We start from the raw sequence: 21,496 nt of genomic DNA, 5'->3' as shown, positions 1-21,496 counted from the left end.
TAAGTAACATAGTCTGTGGTATTTTGTTATGGTAGCTCTAGGAGACTAATACACTTAGCTTTTACCTAATGTCCTTTTTTTTTGTTGCAGGATCCCATTCAGGATATCACATTACATTTGGGTTGTCATGTTTCCATAGGCTATTCTTGGCTATGGCAATTTCTCAGAATTTCCTTGTTTTGATCACTTTGACAGTTTAGAGGAGTACTGGTTGGGTATTTTGTACGATGCCTACACTAAAGGGATTTATCTGATGTTTTTCTCAGGGTAAGAGTGGGCTTACAGGCTATTGGGAGAAAGACCACAATGTAAAGTGGAATTTTCATTACCTCATATCAAGGGCAAATGCTATCAATGTGACTTATGATGTTGATGTTGACCTTGATCACCTCACTGAGTGCTTACCAGTGTTTTCCACTCTAAAGTTACCTTCCCCCCTTGCTTTCCATGTGGTACTCTTTGGAGGGAATTCAGTATGCATAGCCCACACCTAAGGAGTGAGAAGTTGTGCTTTCCTACTCTTTTTATTAAAAAATTTCTGGGTTATTTTTGCTTGCATCTCTTCTCCCCTCCTTCAACTGGTATTTTATTTGTATTATATTAGGTTTATAAAATAATCTTGAGATAATTTGTTTTTTGTTAAAAATTAAGCATTCTAGAAACATGGTATACCTATCTCTTTATGTGTATAACAGGTTGAGTTTTCTCAATTAAAAAAAATGTTTTCTAAGTGATAATTTCACAGCAGCTGATGAACTGATACTGATCTTTGTGTATTTATTTTGTTTCTGGCCACAATACTTGAAGTCTTAGAACTTTAGACAGATAACTTTGGATTTTCTATATCTGCAGATAACTTGGTTTCCTCCATTCCATTTTACAATTAAGTAACTAAAGAGAAGCTATTGAATTTATTTATCAAACTGAAGCCTGCTTCCCAGTTCATAGCCTAAAAACTTTGAAACCTAAATATGACAGATACTTTTAAGGGTCTTTTGCTGCTAATGAAAATAAAAATCAAAATAATTTCTGTAGAATCTGGGTAACTATGTTAAACATTTGATACTTATTAAAGTTTAAAGAAAGTATATCTAATATGAAAATCATAACTTTTAGATTTATTTCAAATGAATTAATCAAAAGTAGCTATATAGAGATGACATTATCAACCCCAATATTACAACTATTTTTTTCTATGATTCTCTGCTAACTTTTGATACTGCTTAAAATGTAAGTGACAATTTTGTTTGAACATTTTGACATTTTCATATGAGATCTAGAATATATTTTCAAACATTAAATGGAGGATTCTTTCATTTTGATAATATTTTACCTATCAAAATGTAATATTTAGGTAAATGTCGTATAAACTTTTAATTTTAGAACTTTTCTCTATCAATAATTACAGGTAACTTAGGGTTCTCTTTTTACAAATGTTCAAAGCTTCTTAAGGAATTAAGATATTAAAGCATTAAAGTATCACTATATATGAAAACAGTGTGGATCTTTTTCAACACGAATTAGATAGTAGAAGTGACAGTAATTCATATGACGAGACAGACAGACAGACAAAACATGAATGAGGCCAGAGATCAAAGTATATTTTAAAAAGTCCAGGAAAATGAGGTCACTGGGATTCTTCATGTCCAGCAGAGCAGGTCAGCACAGGACAGAGATGACTGAGAAACAGAAGAGGCTAAATAAGGGAATGAAATCAAGGAGAAAAAGGATAAAAGAAGAGTCAAAATGGGAAACAGAAACAGTGACTTAAAGGAAGCAGAGAAACATGCAGACAGAAATGGCCAAAACTTAGAAGAAATTTAAAAATTGACAGCAGGACAATAGTAACAAAACAATAAAAGAAAAACATTGAAATATTTGAAACAAATGAAAATCACTATAGGAAAATAGAACATTAGGTAAACCAAGCAAGCCACTGGCCTATGGAAAAGAAAACAAAGATAAAAACTAGTGGAATTTCTTTTACTGTTCATCATTAACATGGGAAAACTTCCTTTCTTCTAAATTTTGAATAAATGTTAATATTTCTCCTTTGCTTTGGGGTTTTGAAAAGCTACCTCTTAAAAAAACTTTTTGTTTTCCTCAGTTAAAAAGAAAAAAATAATCCTCATATTATAGAGTGTCTTGAATAAATATTGAGTATTGTTGGAGCAAAAGTGAAAAGATGTAATTTTCAAAATATCTTCAGCAACATGGGAATAGTTTCTCAGCTTTCTTGCCTATCTAATATGCTTCACACTCTCAGTAGGGCACAGGTGGAAAGATTTAAGAGGCTTTCCAGAATAAATCTGTAATATGCATTCTTACACCTGCCCTGGGGTTTAACCAACTGCTCAGCCAATAACATTTAATCTGTGCCTGGTGAACTAACAAAACAACTTGGGAAGATGGGGTTCCCAGTCCAAAAGGCCTGGTAAGCAGCTGGGGTACATGGCTATCTGCCCGTCTCTCTCAACAAATCCACGAACAAAGCAAGCTTACCTAATGTGATAGAAACTTATTTCAGGTCAAACTGTATGAAAGCAGAGTAAATACAGCAGAGCTTTCTTTATTCAGAAGGAAAAGGGAGAAAAAGAGGTGACTTCAGGAACTGGACAGAGGGCTTAGAATGAAAATAACTGCCTTTCCAGGGTCAGCAATTCTGACAAGGTCCTATTTATAAAGAACCTCATTGGTCTTCTGCAGCATTATTTATAGTCCTTTATAAAATGAATACCAATTAGGCAACCGGGTCTATAATCATATTTCCTCTTGCTTCATTTTATCACTATCTTAGAACTTGGCTAAGAGAGAGAAACAGAAGAAAAACATTTACCTTACACTGAGTTTATAATTTTGTGCTCTCTAAAGTTTATATTAAAATTTTATTTATAGTTGATATCCCTTCTGCCATTTTTAGCACCAGTCTCAAGGAAAAAAAAACAACAATATTTCATTAATGAGGCATTACTGTCTACCATAAAAATATCAAATCTCAAATTTATTTTATCCTAGAAAGAATCATGATAGAAACTGAAGTTAACCATTGCAACTTATTATGGGTTAATTAAGAAAAGGTAGGGGCGCCTGGGTGGCGCAGTCGGTTAAGCATCCGACTTCAGCCAGGTCACGATCTCGCGGTCCGGGAGTTCAAGCCCCGCGTCAGGCTCTGGGCTGATGGCTCGGAGCCTGGAGCCTGTTTCCGATTCTGTGTCTCCCTCTCTCTCTGCCCCTCCCCCGTTCATGCTCTGTCTCTCTCTGTCCCAAAAATAAATAAAAAACGTTGAAAAAAAAAATTTAAAAAAAAAAGAAAAGGTAAAAAAACAAACAAACAAAAAAACTTGTCAAACATTATAGAAATGGTATAAATTCTAATCATCATCTTGGTAGATCTACTGACAAATACAGAGAAATTAGTTTTCAAAAATATCAATGAGAACATCAAAAATGAGAACAACAAAACCTTAACTGAGCACTGACACCCTGTTAAATCCTTTAAAAAAAGTATTTCATGTAATCTACAAACTAACCTATCAGAAAGGTACTATTCACTATCCTCAGACTACAGTTTAAGCAACAGGATGAGACAGGTTATACAATTTGTCTGAAATCACACAGCTAATAAATTCAAATCAGGTCTGATTCCAAATCCCATATTCATAACCACTCTCCTGTATATTCCCATGGAAAATTCTGGGTAAATGTGCAAAAACTTCTTATTCAAGTTAAACTTTTAAACAACTGTCTGCATTTTAATTTTTCAAATTAAAGGGATTATAATATTAGGGACATGGACTTAATATCTGCTGTGATTTAAAGGGAGCTGGACAATTTTTGACCAAAAATTTATAATAAAGTGCTGAAGTCACTTGTTTGGCCTTATTACTACAGCAATAAACAATGACACTGCTTTATAAGCAAATGTGAAAAATATGTAGGCTAGCTCGAGAAACTGTTGCAGTATAAAATCACACAAAAAAAGGCAACTACTGAGCCAAGCATGATTAGCTATTTCTGAGATCTACCATTTTCTAGCTCTGAGATCTTGACCCAAGTTACTTAACCTTTCTCTGCTTCAGATTCTTCCCATATAATTTAATAACATTTAGCTTATAGGTTAAAAAAGATTAATATTTTGTAAATGTTAGTAAAAGTTAGCTTCTTCTTACAACTTTTATTTCTACTAAAAAAACAGCTCGAGCCCAACATTTTATATATTGTGGCTGATTGAATTATCTGCACACAAAGAACAGAACATTATTGTTACATTTAACTTGATTATCTGCATTAATACCAGAGAGGATAAGGGATGTTAATAATTCAAAATGGTAGGTAGTAGAAAGATTATTAATGAATGTCTCTGGAAGAATATTTTGTGGCTTGTATTTATATACTGCAGTCCTAGATGTCCTGGGGATTACCATCATGTAAAATAAAAGTGAGATGTTATCTACTGTATGATTTTGTTAATTCTTTGTGTTTTTTTTTTTTTTAGTACCAGGGAAATGGAAAAAAATTCTGATCAAACCTCTCATAAAAACATTTAATAACCTATACCATAAATTGGCAATCAAATATCCTAAATTTTGTTCTTTTTTATTCCTCATGCTACTTATTTTCCACATGCAATCTTTTCCATTACTTTGAAGGTAGGGAGTCTGTCTAAAGACTGATTATTTCCTTCTTGGCACTAGGGTCTCAATTCAGGTAGTGGCCACCTGTTAAATAATGGGGCCTTTTTATTGATTCCATGTTCAATTGTCTAAGATTTTTCCAGGTGTGGTTTACTCAAAGAAAATACAAATGGAGCACATTATCCAGTTGCTTAAACTTTTAAAGTAAAAATATGTGTTGAACAATACAGATCCAACTTGCTTACCAGATATTAAATAGTATTATATGGCTGTAATAATTTAGCAGTGAGGTACTGATACAGGAATAGACAGAAAAATCCTTGTAAAATGATGAAACTGACCCAAAAATATTTCTAAGCCCTTAGTATATGATAAAGGACATGTGTAATATCAGTGGGGAAAAACAAAGGATTATTCACTTGTGGAAGTTAGTAATATACAAAAAAAAAAAAGTTATGAGTAACCTAATATAATACACCAAATAATAATTTCCAGGTAGATTAAAGATGTAAATTAAAAATGAAAATAAAACCACAAAAATACTAGAGAAAGATATAACTAGGTATTTATATAATCCTGGGATTATAAAAATTTAAAGAATGATGCTGGGCCAAAAACATGAAGAGCAAGATTGGCAGATTTATAAATACACATTTAAAACTCCATGTTAAAAACAAAGCCAAAACAAAACAAAGCAAACCCCTCACAAACAAATTGTTAGGTAATGACAAACTAGTAAAAATATTTAAAACAAAAAATAATATCCTTAATATTTTTAATTTTTTTAATGTTGATTTTTGAGAGAGAGCGAGTGAGCATGAGTGGGGGGAGGGGCAGAGAGAGAGGGAGACACAGAATCTGAAGCAGACTCCAGGCTCTGAGCTGTTAGCACAGAGCCCGACGCGGGGCTCGAACCCACGAACTACAAGATCATTACCTGAGCCATTGTTGGACGGTCTGCTGACTGAGCCACCTAGGCGCCCCAAATTCCTTAATATTAAAGAGCTTTTGCAAAGCAGTAAGAAATATATAATCATATTAGACTATACACTTAATAAAAAAAAAAAGCCTTATACACTTAATAACCACCACCACAAGAATGATGAAATATAAATGGCCAGTTAACACATTTTTAAAAGTTCAACTTCATCAGTAAACAAAGAAATACAAAATAATACAAAGTAGAAACTGGCAAAGATTAATGTATCTATATCTGTTACCTATGATATATTACAACATACACATATGTGATACTTAGCATAAGGAGAAACCAGCCACTTCATACATTACTGGTACAGGTATAAATGATTTAACCTTCTGGAATGCAATCTAGCAAAGATGTTATCAAGACACACTTGAGCTGACAAAAATTACAATGATCTGGGGGAGGGAACTGTTTGAAAGGGGCATGAGGGAACTTTTGGGGGTGATGTAAATGTTCTAGGTCTTGTTTTGGTGGTGTTTACATGGGTATGTACGATTTTGAAAATTCATCAAAATTAACAAATAAGAACTATGCAATTTCTTGTTTGTAAATTATAAAAAAATACTTAACAGTTTCACTTCCTTTAACCTAAGGAGATAACAGTGGACTTACAAAATATATAACTATTGGATTATTCACTCATGAAAGACTCCTAATGAAAAATCAAATAAATTTTTCCATTCTTGAGAAAAGTGTAATATAGGTATAGACAAAAGGATTAATGATGATTCTCTGTAGGGTATGAAATTACTAATGATTTTTTATTTCCTGTCCTTTTTCAATGTTTTTTTATATACATTGCATTATAACCACAAAGTGGGTTATTTGAAAAATCAATATGACAATTAGTATTGATTTCATCTAATAATTTTCTAAAAGAAAATGATACAAATTAAACATTTTTGAAAACAATTTAAAAAATTTGTAAAAATTTTATTTTTAGAAATACAAACAACTCTGTACAAATTCTGCATCTTCTTTCACAAAATTTCACCTGGAACCTTAGTACTTGGGTTTTTCTACATCATTTAACTTTGAGATATGGTTAAAGTAATAGAACTTTTGTTCCTATTTTCTTGATTGCCTATGTATAATGGCCGCTTTCATTTTGTACTGGCTTGGTTGCTATCTGTAACTCCCACTATGAAATGATTTTTTTACTACAATGTGTTTAATCCCAAGGACCTTTGCTCCTTAAATCTTCTTCCCAATAGAAATGAACTACTTATGCCTACAAAGGCCTTTCTCTGTTTCAAAATGCTGTCAGCTATAAAAACCCCCAAAAAACAAAAAACAAAAAAAAGTTTCTGGAGACGGTCCAAGTCCACGATGTATGACTATATATTCCCAGCATAAAAAAGGTAATCTTGTCTACTCCCCTCCTCTTTCTCTATGGATGCTGAATTTACATTAGCTAAACTCTGGATTCAGAGTTATATAAAATTATATTCAGAGTTATTATAGTTATTATAAAAGCCTTCGGATTTTATAATCAGATTCAGCTAAAGAATCTGCTTTATAATACTTGTCTCCTTTTCTCAAAAGATTTTAAAATAGAACCATCATGCACAGCTAGCAAATTTAATGAATATATCCACATTCCTTCTAGGTTACAGACAACATAACTGAGGTAAATTAACATTTGCCTTTTATTTATATATTATTTTTCTTTGATATTATTACATCAAGACAACTGTATAACTAACAATTTGTCAATTTAATTTAGAGTGTTTACTGAGTAATTTGTCAGGCCTTACCAATATTACCCCAGTACCATGCACCCTTCTCCCTCTCTCACACCTAATATTTCCTGAGCATTTCCTTAGAGTCAGGAACTTTGTAACTTTAGAACCACTTTACACGAATTATCTCATTTAATTCTAATAATAACCCTGAGGTAGATATTGTTATTTCCACTTTACAGGTGAAGAAATTAAGGCTTGCAATAGAGGTTACTTGTTCAGGCAGTCTGATTTAACAGCTCATTGTATAATTAAAATATAATTCAATATGTAGGATTATACAGAGCCTCCATAGTGGTGCATTTCTTGAAAAGAATGTGAAAAGTATTCCAAAGATTAGAATGGACGATAAATGTGCTGTAACCAGCTCCAGAAGACAGATAGTATTATTTAGAATCAAAGGTCTTTGAAAGTCAAGTTGATTTCCCCCACCCCTCATTTTTATTACTTCATGTTAAAATCACTGTGCTAGAAATTGGTATTCTGGGGCTCTTAAGTGTGACCAAGAGCCTCACTATTTATTACTGTGTGATCTTGGGCAAATAACCTAACTTTCTGAGTCTAAGTTTCTTCATTTATAGAGTGGGAATAATACTGATTCTCTAGTGGAGCTGTAAGAAACAAACCCACCATAGCTGGTCCCTAACCTATGAGCCCTATGAGGGTTAAATGAGGGAAGATAGCATTAAGGTCCTAGCAGGATAGCTGAAATATATCACATGCAAATATCTGTTTCAAGAATAAATTGGTTGAGGGGGGTGCCTGGGTGGCTCGGTCGGTTAAGTGTCCGACTTTGGCTCAGGTCATGATCTCACAGTTTGTGAGTTCGAGCCCCGCATTGGGCTCTGTGCTGACAGCTCAGAGCCTGGAGCCTGCTGTGGATTCTGTGTCTCCCTCTCTCTCTGCCCCTCACCTGCTTGCACACATTCTCTTTCTCTCTCTCTGTCTCTCAAAAATAAATAAATCATTTAAAAATTTTAATAAAAAATAGAATGAATTGGTTGGATTCAGAACCACCTTTATCTCCTACTACCAGTAGAAGAATATGAACAAAAAGCATAAAAAGGATGTATATTTACTTTAAAGTCAAGTATAAGTGATTTCTACTGTCAGTTATTTTGCAAATCTTATTAATTAAGATGAATAACTGATAATTGGCTAAAAATATACTTAACAGCTGGTTATAAAAGAAATGATGAGATTGCACATTAAAAGTAACTGCAGACTTGCCAAAACTAAAATGTTTGTGAAAATGTAAACACTCCACAAGCAAAAAAAAAAAAAAAAAAAAAAAAAAAAAAAAAAAATCTAGACACAGATCCCACAGCCTTCACAAAATAATTCACAATGGATCATAGGCCAAAATAAATAAGGCACAGAGATGAAAAGTACGGCATGGGGAATATAGTCAATAATACTGTAATAACGTTGTATGGTGACAGATGGGAATTACACTTGTCCTGGTGAGTGCTGAGTAATGTAGAGAATTGTTGGATAAATGTCATACACCTGAAACTAATATAACACTGTATGTTAATTTTATTTCAATTAAAAAATGGATCATAGACCTAAATGCAATATGCAAAAGTGTAAAACTCCTAGAAGATAACATAGGAGAAAACCTAGATGACCTTGGCTATTAGATGCAACACCAAAGGCATGATCCATGAAACAAACAGTGGATTACCTGGATTTCATGGAAATTAAAAACTTCTGCTCTGTAGAAAACAGTACCAAGAGAATGAGAAAAGCCACAGACTGGGAGAAAATATTTACAAAAGACACACCTGAAGATACAAAGAACTCTGAAAACTCAATAAGAAGAAAATGAACAACTCGATTAAAAAGCGAGCAAAAAACCTTAGCAGACACCTCACAAAAGCAGGTACAGAGATGGCAAATAGCATGTGGAAAGATGATCAACATCATAGGTCATTGAGGAACTGCAAATTAAAAGAACAATGAAATACCACTCCACACCTGTCAGAAGGGTCAAAACCTAAAACACCGAGAACACCAAATTCCAGTAAGGAAGTGGAGCTATGGGGACTCTCATTCATTGCAGTGGGAAAGCAAAATGGTCAAGCCACTGTGGGTGATTGGCAGTTTCTTACAAAACTAAACATGCTCTTACCATATGATATAGCATTTATTCTCCTTGGTATTTGCCCTAAAACTTATGTCCATACAAAAACTTACACATGGATGTTTATAGCAGCTTTATTCATGCTTGCCAAAACTTGAAAGTAGATGAGATGTCCTTTAGTAGGTGAATGCATAAGTAAACTGTGCTACGTACAGACAAGGAATATCATTCAGCACTAAAAAAAGATCCATGAAGGCATGAAGTTCATGGACGAATCTTAAATGCATATTACTAAGTGAAAGGAGCCAACCCAAAAAAGCTGTATACTCTCTGATCCCAACTATATGACATTCTGGAAAAGGCAAAACTGTGCACACAGTAAAATCATCTATGGTTGCCAGCCTTAGTGGGAAGATGAGAGATGAATAAGCAGAACATAGAGAATTTTTAGGGCAATGAAACTATTCTGTATGGTACTATAATGGTGGCTACATGTCATTATACATTTGTCCAAACCCATAGAATATACATCACTGACAGTGAACCCTAATGTAAACTGTGGCCTTTAAGAGATAATGATGTGTGAATACAAGCTTTTCATTTGTAACAAATGTACCATTCCGGTGTGGGATATTGATAGTTGAGAGGGCTGTGTGTTGCAGGGAAGGGAGGGGGAGGATTACGGGAACTTTTTATAGTTTCTGCTCAATTTTGCTGTGAGTCTAAAGCTACTCTAAAAAGCCTATTATGAAACATTTCTGAAAAAGAAAAAAGAGCAGTTAAATGCCAGTTTGGAGTTGCTATGGGCATGGTAAGAATTATGTTGTAAGCAGGTCTCGGCCAATAGGCTGGCCAAATTTAATTAGAAAGCACTACTTTGGTACTCCTTGAGAACAAGGATCACAAACGGCAAAGTTGAATAAAGCTTCCCAGGACTTATAAAGTGGGTTATTATATCTAACAAAAAGAATCATCATGACACACACAATGACTAAAGATGCTTTAGTCCATCAGTTCTCAAACTGTGACTTGAGGATCGCTGTGTCTCTATTGTCAAAATTATTTTAGTATGAATATTAAAACATTGTCTTTTTTCATTTTCATTCTTATCCTTATGAATTCACGGTGGAATTTTTGAGAGAGTACATGATGTGTGGGATCAAAACAGAGTGAAGAAGAGGCGCCTGGGTGGCTCAGTCGGTTGAGCAACCAACTTCAGCTCAGGTCATGATCTCATGGTTTGTGAGTTCGAGCCCCGCATCGGGCTCTGTGCTGACAGCTCAGAGCTTGGAGCCTGCTTCTGATTCTCTGTCTCCCTCTCTCTCTGCCCCTCCCCCACTCATGCTCTGTCTCTGTCTCAGAAATAAACAAACATAAAAAAAATTTTTAAAAAAGACAGTGAAGAAGATATGAGAATCCGGCTGCTTCTGTTATGTCAGACATTGGGAGATATGCAAAAAAGAGGTAAATTAAAAAAAAAAAAGGTAAATCAATGGCACTTTTCTCACTAGATTTTCTCCTATGAAAATATAATGGTTCTTCATACAATTTTTATTTATGTTAACATGAAATGGGTTTATTATTATTTTTAAGTGATTTCATTCTTTAGTTTTAATTTCTAGTAAGGTAAATATCAATAGATATATTCCATACAAATCAAAGCTCTTTGGAGTCCTCACTAATTTTTATAATTAAAACCATTTTTTTTAATTTTTATTTACTTTTTGAGAGAGAGAGAGAGAGAGCATGAGTGGAGGAGGGGCAGAGAGAGAGGGAGACACAGAATCTGAAGCAGGCTCCAGGCTCTGAGCTGTCAGCATAGAGCCCGACGTGGGGCTTGAACTCACGGACTCTGATCATGACCTGAGCTGAAGTCGGACGCTCAACCAAATGAGCCACCCAGGTGCCCCAATTTTTAAGAGTATAAAGGGGTCCAGAGAAAAAAATGTGAGACCTGCTGTCTTGGCTAATGCTAAATGGGTAAAGAAGATCTCTTGCTTGGCTAATGTGAGTTTTCATTATTCTCACAGCATCTGTCCTTATACCTGTATTTGGGTTTGTCTACACTGACTTGTTATCCATGCTTGGCAAAGTCCTGATTGAATGAAGTGGAGACTATAATTACAATGTTCCTTTGTAGTCATTGTACCCTTCACTCAATACATGATAAACCTCATACAAATTACAGTATTTATTGTATATAAAAAGTATTTAAAGCTTTGCCAATGAAGTGAAGCTATGTCCTTTAACGGTATCTTATAATGAGGTCTGAATGGACCTAACAGTCAATACTTTCTTTTACATCTGCATTATTAAATTTTCACAGTTTTGAATACTCAGACAACTGGTTTTTATTGCTTCTATGCTATGCTAACTCCTGAAGAACACTTGAAAACTACCTCATGCTAAATCTGGTTCTCAAACTCTAATCTCTAGCACAAACAATGACTGATGGACAAAGTGATTTTTAATGCAAGCCAAGGTGCAGTAATAAAACTGAAAAACAAAAACAAAAAAAGAATCCAGATCCAAAAGTCCTAACCAATAAGATTATCTTAGAAGGATAATTTTTTCAGAACCAAGAACAAAACCATTTAAACCTGAGGATCTTGAAGAGTTATGATGAAATGTGTACTAGTTTTATTAAAAACAGAAGCAAACCAGACTGTGTATTTTTAAAAACTTTACAAAGGCAAAACATGTTTTTGGAAACGTTATTCTCTTTCAGTAAGTACTGCAAAGTACCTTAATTAATTCTTGAGATTCTAACAGCCCTAAAAGCAAGTCATAAAAATGATATTTGGGAGTATAGACTGGAATGACATTTTGGGAGGGCCATGAAAATATTTAGCAGAAGCCTAATATGCATACCCACTGACTAAGGAATTCCAGTTTTGGAAATTGATCTGGAGAAAACTGGCAATGATGAAGATACATGGATGTTCATTACAGTGTTGTGTATAATACATGTAAACTGGAGGGGTGCCTGGGTGGCTTAGTTGGTTAAGTGTCTGATTTTGGCTCAGGTCATGATCTCACAGTCCGTGAGTTCAAGCCCTGCATCGGGCTCTGTGCTGACAGTTCAGAGCCTGGAGCCTGCTCCGGATTCTCTGTCTCCCTCTCTCTCTCTGCCCCTCCCTCACTCATGCTCTGTCTCTCTCTGTCTCAAAAATAAACTTTAAAACAAATAAACAAAACATTAAATAAACAAAAAAAAAAAAACACTAAAAAAACAAACTGGAAAGAGCCTAAATATCCAAAAACATGGGGCTGATCAAGGAAACTGTGGTTTATTTTATAATGGCATACTATGTGGCCTAATACAAAAATATAAAAATTAATCATAAAATTATGTATGGCAAGGAAAAGTATTTACTTTTCTATATTTGCTATATATTGCTAAAAGCTGAAAGCAAGTTATAAGATTATAGCATTATATGATTTCATTTCTGCCTAAAATGTGCATGGGCATAAAAATATCTGGAAGTGTATAAATTAATGATATTTATTGTTGAGTTGGGGATCACAGGTGATTATTATTTACTTTTTTTGAGGTGTCCGTAATCTGGTTTTGGTATAGTGAACATCTTTTCTTTATATAGTAAAAATAATTATTCTCTAATTCTTAGAATACTGAATACTGTACGTACTATGAGAAAGTGGTGGAGGGGAGAGAGATGAGAAGAGGAGGGAGGAAGGCAGATAGACCTTTATATGGTTTATTATTTTATCATATATATTTGTTGCAAAGTATTAGGTTAATCTTAGATTAACCTGGAAAAACATTTGAATGGAACATAGTAGTAAATAGTTAAATGTTCACAAGATCACATTCTACTCTCATAGATTTAACTTTTCTCCTCTCCTTGGAATGCTGATTTTGTTCTGTAGGAGCAGGTGGCTTTCTTTTTTATGTCTCTCTTCTATCTTGTCAGAAACAGCTCTCACAAAACTTTTTTGGGAGCTAACCAAGCTTTATCTAACCAAACCCAAAATGGCATATGGACCTCATCCACATGGTCATATGAATCTGGTCGCTGATGATTCCTGCCATGTATCTAATGGTTTTATAAAACCCATGCTTGAAGAAAGATTCTATAGCTATAAGAGTGTGATGCTGTGGGAAGAAGGAATGTAGTGGCAAAGAGGCTACTTTAGCTGCTACACTGGAGTCTGGGAGCCATCACTGCCACCAAATACTGGCAGTATATATCCCAACAAAGGAAGAATCTTAATAATTTTGAGTGAAAAATTTCTATCATGCATTTCAGCTTAGATCTACTAATAACACTTCTTTAAATGCCTTGTTAGACAGTGAAATCTGGGAGTAATTATCAAACACCATATACAGTGTTTACAATAGAATCATATTTCTTTTCTTTTCCCCCTCCCACTGTTTTTTTTTTTTTTTTGCATAAAAAAGTAGAATGCTGCTGAATGGTACCCAAATGTCTGTTGTATACCATGCCAATACAGCAGCTTAGCCAAAAATGCGAACCGAAAGTTTGCCAAGTAAAAGAAAACATAACAAATTGGTAATGGTTTCTATCTTGACAGAAAATGAAAATGATCCCTCAATGTGTGGTCACTCATGCGGACACATAAAAATGTCTGAGAAGCAATCATTTTACCTCAGATAACAGACCTTGACAGTGTAGTACAGTACTGGCTGTCTTTCACTTCTTAGAAAAGCGGTAACCGTGACCTACAAAATAGTCTGGTAACCATGTAATTTATGCATAACACACATGCACATGCCATGCACTCATAATATTTGCCATAAATCACTTTTAATATAAGACTTCTTTTCTGAGTGGAATATACTTTATGAGTGATGGTCTAAATCACTAGAGACCTGATAAACTTGAACGGGTGTATTTATGAACAGACAGGATGTTGTTGCTTATCAGGTTACAAAATTTCAATAGTCTATATTGCAATAAAATAGTCCCATGTATTCTGTATGATTCTGTGTAGTGCCTTGAAACACTAAAGGTATTTTTTACTAGATGTTAGATAAAACAAATACAAAAAATGTGTAGGTACATAGTGTATAGTTCTGACTTTCTGTTTAGGAGACTGTAATTGAAAGTAGAAATGAACCCCCGGAAGACCTGGTAAGTCTTTAACATACTTACCCTTCCTTTTCCACTTAGTTTTGTTCCCCAAATGGAGAACTGGTCAACATCACTGACCAGCGATTTTACCATCTGGTAAAGTTCTCCCATTTGTTTACTTTCTAATGAGGATGTTAGAACATAGATTGTACTGTGAAATCACATCAAAAGCAAGAATGACAATTTTAAAAACACTGATTGACATCTGCAGCTAATGAGGAATTCACAGTGAGAGAATTCGGAACCAAGTGGCTCGGAAGAACCTTGGGAAGTTAAATGGTCTTGCCAAGTTAAAAGTAAATTTGAATCCTGTGTGTTATGAGTTTCAAATGAAATTTCTGGGTCTAAATTTGTTGGTGACTTTCCTGTTCAATAAAAAAGGACTTAAATGGCTTATAAAAAGGTTAAAAAAACTTATTGGGCATCAAACTGCTCTTACAAAACATCATCTTGATGAGTTAAGTGTAAATGAATCAGAAACACATGGATCATGTTTCCTTAAAAAATGCATATGGATTCAAAAATAAGGGGAAGAGGACTTGGCAAAACATTTTTTTGTGTGGTGGCTGAACCCAAAACATTTGAAAGATATTTTGAGACATTCAGGGAATCCAAAATAAAACTAAACCTGTCCAGTCATATAAAAAAACAGAAAATTCTTCTATGTAATGTGCATTTATCTCTAAGGGTCAGTCAACACTCACTGAGCCTTCACCTTTGGCACACAACTGTGGGAGGAGCCAGCTTCTGCCTTTAAGCAACTTTGCATTTAAGTATAAATAAGTACATATAAGTAATAGAAACCAATTAAAAGACTCTCAGGGTTAAAAAAAAAAGTGCATAACCTAGATCGTACAGAAATTATATTTTGAGAAATATATAAGCATTTCAGGGTCCTAGGGGAGGTAGGATTCATTCCATTCAAATCATCATCCCCTCAGTCCTTTTGATTAAAGTTGTATATAGTTGCAGAATCCTACTTGCTTAAATGTTTTCTTAATAAGTGTTTTTATGTCTTTTTAAATGTGTGTCCCAGCCCTCTTTCCTCCACCCTCTAGATTTGTGAGTGCTCAACAAATCTTGCTGACTGGTTTCCTGGAGGATGGGAGTGTTGAGCAGTTTTGAAATAGGAGAGAGATGCCGTCTGGCAGAGAGGAGTGAGGCTATGATTCTGGGTTGGGGTAATGGCACATGTGACAGTTCAGAGGCTCCAGAGGGTGAGTCATATGTGGGGGGTGACCCTTTGGCTTGCTTGCAGTAATGTGCTTGAGCCAGGGTGTAGTGGGAGGTGAGGGCAGTTAGGTGTGGGGAGTCCTAATATACTACATGTGAAGTCAACTGGAGGACAGAGGAGTGTGATAAGGGAAAGCACAATTCTTATTCCTTTTTTTTTTTCCTTTTTGCCAGTATAGGATAAAGTGTTAAGCACAGGACATGTACAAGTCATTAATTCCTTTATTTCTTATCAGTGTCTTAAAAAGCTGAAAAACAGCCAAAGAAAAAATAAGTTGACTGTGTATGATTGCTAGGATCCTGTAGGTCATAAATTTTAAGAGGAACTTAGTAGGATTATGAAATGTATTACTGAGTCCTAAAATGTTTGTGGGAAAGTGTAAAAAATAAATGATTTAGAATCTTTTGAGGCTGCTTTCTAGCTGTTTAATGTGACTCTTATCTTTTCTACAATATTAGAAAGTTATTTAGGACAGGGAGAGTATCATATATGTCTTGTATATTTTCCACTGGCTAGCACAATACTGGGAACACACCAAGCACTCAATAAATGCTTATGGAAGTGAAATGAAGTCAAAAGATGCTGAGGCTCTATAATGATGAAGGTGTGATTAAAGGTGAAGTCTGGGGGTGAGGGGAGAAGACGACATAGTGGAAATGTCCTAATATTCTAATAGTACCTCTGCTCTGAGCCTATTTGTTCATGGTTAATACAGAGAAATCAAAGCCCTTACCATCCTTCATCATCTTCTACTTCTGCTTCAGAAATGTCATTTTCAGGAGTTTCAGCAATTGCTTGAGTGAGTTTAGATTTAAACTGGTTCAGCAGCGCCAGGGTCTGAAATAATGATTACATGGCTAAGTTTTCTGATAAGGATAAATGTAATTTTAGAAGAGACACTGAAATTTGGTAGAAAAAATTTGAAACACTAAGACTTAGATGAATTTTTAATTTTGAAGGAAAATAACAAAACTCAAGCAGTGATTATTCTATAAACCTCGACAATGCCCTGTTTACGTTTGCACTGACATTTTCCCTCAGGCATATGTGACAGTTTCTGATTTGGGGAACATAAGTTTGCTTATATAGAAGACACTTAAACTTTAAAATGCATGCTTGTTAATGACTAATTTTTAAGGTCCACAAGACAAGGAGCTACTTCACTAAAATATGAGAAATCACAAAATAAAACACCAATAACAAATAGTATTTGTCATTGAACAAATTTCCAAAAATGTAAAAATATCAATGGCAAGGAAGGTAAAATGAATAAACACATTAACTGGTGGAAGATGGGTAAATTGGAGTGATATTTTAAAAAGCTATTTAAATTTGTCAAAACTTTAAGGTGATCATTCCCTTTGACTCAATCACTTCAATCCTGGGAATACATGAAGAAAAATAGTATGAAACAGAAAATGGCTTATGGAAAAGATGTACACTGCAGCCATATTCCTACAAATGGAAAAATGAAAACATGTTAATATCTATCAGTAATGAACTAGATATATTTTGTAAAAAGTAATGAATATAGTATTACATTGTTAAAAATTATATACAAGAGCATTACATTCTGTTGTTAAAGAAGTGGGACGTAAATACCATGTTCAGTAGATTTTTAAGAAAAGGGCATGATTTCTGTGGTTCTTGTTTGTCTCCCATGTCCTTTGCAGGTAACAAACAACAAGTGTCTATAGTTTTGTAATTAATACTCAGCTTACCTCCAGAATATGAGTAGAGAACAAAAGCTGGAAAAAATATTTTTATTCTACAGTTTAAAAAAGTAAATACTTGTGAAATGGGGTGAAGTACTACCTGTCCAAAAAAATCAAATGACTAATTAAGAGACTAGCACACTGAATTCAGTATTAAAATACTCATATTTCACAAGGAAACAGAGGTATGATAGTTCAGTATGTGAATAACAAGTACAATACGGCATCACAATAAATTGCTAGGCTCTGTAATTTATCTAAGAAATACCACTGAGACCACAGTTCATGGAAAAATTAAGAAGGTTTTGGTGGTCTAGAACTGAAGCTCAATAAAGACAGATGGTACAAGAAATAAAGGCAGTTACTGCTAGAAATGATAGTGAAAGTGCCTTATATACTTTATAAGTTCTGGAAATTTTAATGCCCACATGCACAACAGATGAAAATATACACATTACCATAGCGTCCACTTGGAAATGAGACAAGTTTTGGGGGAAACACTAAATTCCTACAGAATATCCTCACGGGCATTCAGAGGGCTCCTAGTGCATTGGGGTTAGGTATTTTGTCTGTTTTCAGAGTAGTAATTAAAAGATTAAGCTCTTCAAACAGTGTTAACAAAAAAAGAAGGCATCCCTTGTTTTTAAAACTTATTTGTTAAAAGAAAACCCTTTTGCTTACAAACTTTTCTTATATTTGCTTTATAATAAGGAAAAGTTTAATTTAGAAATATTAGAAAATAAGGAGAAGCAGAACAAAATTATCTATTATTCCATCACTAAGAATAACAAGTTTTGACATTTTGGTATATATCCTTCAAGGCTTTTTAGGTGTTTTTTATTTTTGTGTATGTGTACGAGCTTATATATCTATATATATGTGATATAAAATATATCTCTAAAAGTGTATTTCTGTGTCTATCTATAGCTTAAAAGTAAACCCCATTAATTTTTTTAATGGTGGACCTTTGTACACTTGGAAATGTCTTTTCCAAAAACATAAAGAAAAATGAAAACAAAGGAGACTTCTTAGTGGAATGAAATTTAAAAGCTTCCTAGAAAATTATGCTAGACCTAGATCTTTTTCCTTGAGTTTTGAAAGTGGCAAGGCAGTCTGTTTTTAGGGCCAATTAATGTGCTACTGGCATTTGCTCAAAGAAAGAGGACTGTAACAAAACATCCTCTTGGCCTTTCTTAGCTTCTCCTATATTTGTGATTGAACTTTTTCTAGCTGCGTTCTAAAGGCAGAAGACACTAGGCAGTAAAGCAAACGTCACAAAAATAATGGGGCACAACATATGGTGAAGAAGATAGGATTTGCATAGGGGCATTTCTGTTCAGCATCTCTAGGGGAGTGGGTCTTCTGAGGGAGTGAATGGCTAACTACTTACAGCATGGCTCTTCAACACAGTGAGAGTCTTCCTAGTAGGAGGAAACTGTTTTGAAGAGGTCCTGCCTTGGCAAACTTCATGCATGCATACCTACACAGAAGAGTCTCTTCAACTGGCCTCTACACCTCTAGTCCTGCTCTGGGTCCAGTATAGTCTCTATGCCACAGCCAGATTGGAGGAATCTTCCCAAAGTGCAAATGAGATTATGTCATCTCCTTCTTTCAATGGCTCCCCTCTGCCCTTAGGGTAAATATAAATTTCTTAGTATAGCTCAAAAGTGCCTTGCATGAGTTGGTTTCTGCTTCCCTCTCCAGCATCATCTTTCTTTTAGTTTGGTATAGTCCATACTTATCATCTTTCATAGTTCTTTGCAAAGAGATCCAACATTTCTTATATACTCTTCCTTTGTCTGGCCACCTGTCTCCTATTCAACTTTCAAAGTTCAACTGACCAATCATTTTCTCAGGGAGGCCTTCCTAGATTCTTAGTCCATGTTTAGTCCTACTGTTACACATTTACATAGTTCTCTATACTTAACCTGTCAGAATGCTCACCTTCTTTTATTGGCATTACTTGTTTAACTGGCTCTTTTCCCTAACAGCTCCAAGAGGACAGGGATGTGTCCACCTTGTTTAACACCAAATACAGTGATTAGTACACGGTAGGTTCTAAATAATTATTTGCTAGGAGGCAAAAAAGAAGAACGAATAAGAATGAAAAAATGATCCCTAGGGTATCTCTGGTAGTAAATTGACTGTAGTTGCTATTCAAAGGGCTTTGGACTCCATGAAATCAAGTTAATAATGTACTTTTTCTTAATTTCATTTGATGTGTCATTTCTTTTGAAAATTGCTCAAATTAGTTCTCTATAATTACAATTTCCTATACCTGATTTCTTACTGAACTTTCCCTATGGTTATTTTCATGGTAAGTACTGATGTATGATCCTTCTTTACCAGTAATTAGGTGCAATTTATAATATAGTCCCTGATTATATTAAGTTATTCAAATTATTCAAATACACTTGGGCTTTTTAATTTACTTTTATTTTGCCCATTTTATTTATACACCTAAAATAGCTTGTTCTCAAATATATATACATATATACACCAAAAACCACTTATTTTTGGTGCTGCCATATTTAGCCATATATATATACATGTATATGTATATGTGTATATGTATATATATGTACATACACACACACACACACATATATGTATATATGGCAGCACCAAAAATAAATGGTTTTTGCCTTCACCCTAGCTTTTCAATATGAAGGGTTGCTGGAGATTTATTTCGATTGCTAAGTGTTATATGGTGTGTACAATTGATTTTCAAATTGTTGAAATAGTTTTTTCTTATTTCTAACAATCTTATTCTTAAAGATTCAGAAATTACTTACAATAAGCAGAGTTCTGCAATATTATTTACAATATTGCCTTATTTACAGGCAGTGTACCACTTCAAGCAGAGTTGGCTAGTCAGCGTGTAAGATACTGTGCTAGGAGAGATCGCTTCATCATTTAATATGTGGTTTTGCAAGATTCCTATGCTTGATATGGGAGCACAAGGTTGAAACCTGAAAGTTTTAGGCTTTTTCCTATAATGTCTGGAAAGAACATGAATGGCCAAGGTCCTTGTCATCCCACCCTATACGAATATATCCTTTTTCATTTTTAAGAGGTAGTGCTTTCCCAATGTACAATCAAATTAGGCTCCATTAGCAGCAGTTAAAGACAATTAAAAGGCAATGAATTACATATGGATTTTGGTTTGTGACATTACCTGGTCTTCCCGGGAAGTTCCCTTCTTTGCCTGTTGCTTCCTCAGAGCTTCATACTTTTGCTTTTCTCTTCTGTATTCTGCAACAGCACCGTCAGGAGCAGTTTCTTCTTCTGAAGAATAATAGAATGTTCTTAGAATAAATAGTAAAAATGCTGGGTGGTTTCATATTAACATTTATGCTTATTACAGAAGATGAGGTCAAAACCTGGGATTGGTTCTCACCCATTTAAAAATCAAACCAATAAATGCCACCAGCTCCACAACTATTACCTACACTAGAAAGTGACTGGTGTTAATTTAGCAACCAATTTTATAAACATCTTCATTATATATTGTACTATTGTAGTTCTTACTTGTTTGACTATAAAATTAGCTATCTCACTTTAAAAATAATTAAGATTTTCCTAAAATTCAGCAATGCCATTTTACATTATTCTCCTGCCTTATATAATCTTCCAGTATTGGTTGATTTTCCAATTACCTACCACTTTTGTTCCCCAGTTAAAACAACAATAACAACAACAAATACACAAGTTCAATTTGATGTCATCATGAAAAATTAATATATCTAGCAAATAACTCAGGACGTAATCAGAAGCAGATAAAAATAATTGTTACTAAGTTAGAAATTAGAAAACCAATTTATAAATTTGATCCTGCAATAATTCCCTATGAAGATTAGTTAACATCTGGGTTTACAGAACAGAGTTTTGCCTAAAAAAAAAAAAATTTTTTTTTACATTAACTTACATGCACACAAATTAATGAAAATTTGTGACTTAAAACAAACACTCAACAACCTATC

The 21,496-nt window shown here is 34.3% G+C and overlaps 1 protein-coding gene across 1 annotated transcript in view; it reads right to left on the bottom strand.

The window, feature by feature from the left end:
* Nucleotides 1-21,496, bottom strand: part of LOC115518461 (spliceosome-associated protein CWC27 homolog) — a 195,655-nt gene that overhangs the window by 12,817 nt on the left and 161,342 nt on the right. The window contains exons 13-14 of the mRNA XM_030321943.1: nucleotides 20,692-20,801; nucleotides 16,532-16,635 (exon numbers count right to left, since the gene is read on the bottom strand). Of these exons, the coding sequence (XP_030177803.1) occupies nucleotides 16,532-16,635; nucleotides 20,692-20,801 (214 nt within the window). The remainder of the gene's footprint in view (nucleotides 1-16,531; nucleotides 16,636-20,691; nucleotides 20,802-21,496) is intronic.

The sequence above is a fragment of the Lynx canadensis genome, chromosome A1, assembly GCF_007474595.2.
Source record: "Lynx canadensis isolate LIC74 chromosome A1, mLynCan4.pri.v2, whole genome shotgun sequence".
In the NCBI taxonomy this organism is placed as follows: Eukaryota; Metazoa; Chordata; class Mammalia; order Carnivora; family Felidae; genus Lynx; species Lynx canadensis.
This window is presented reverse-complemented; position numbering and strand designations above follow the sequence as displayed.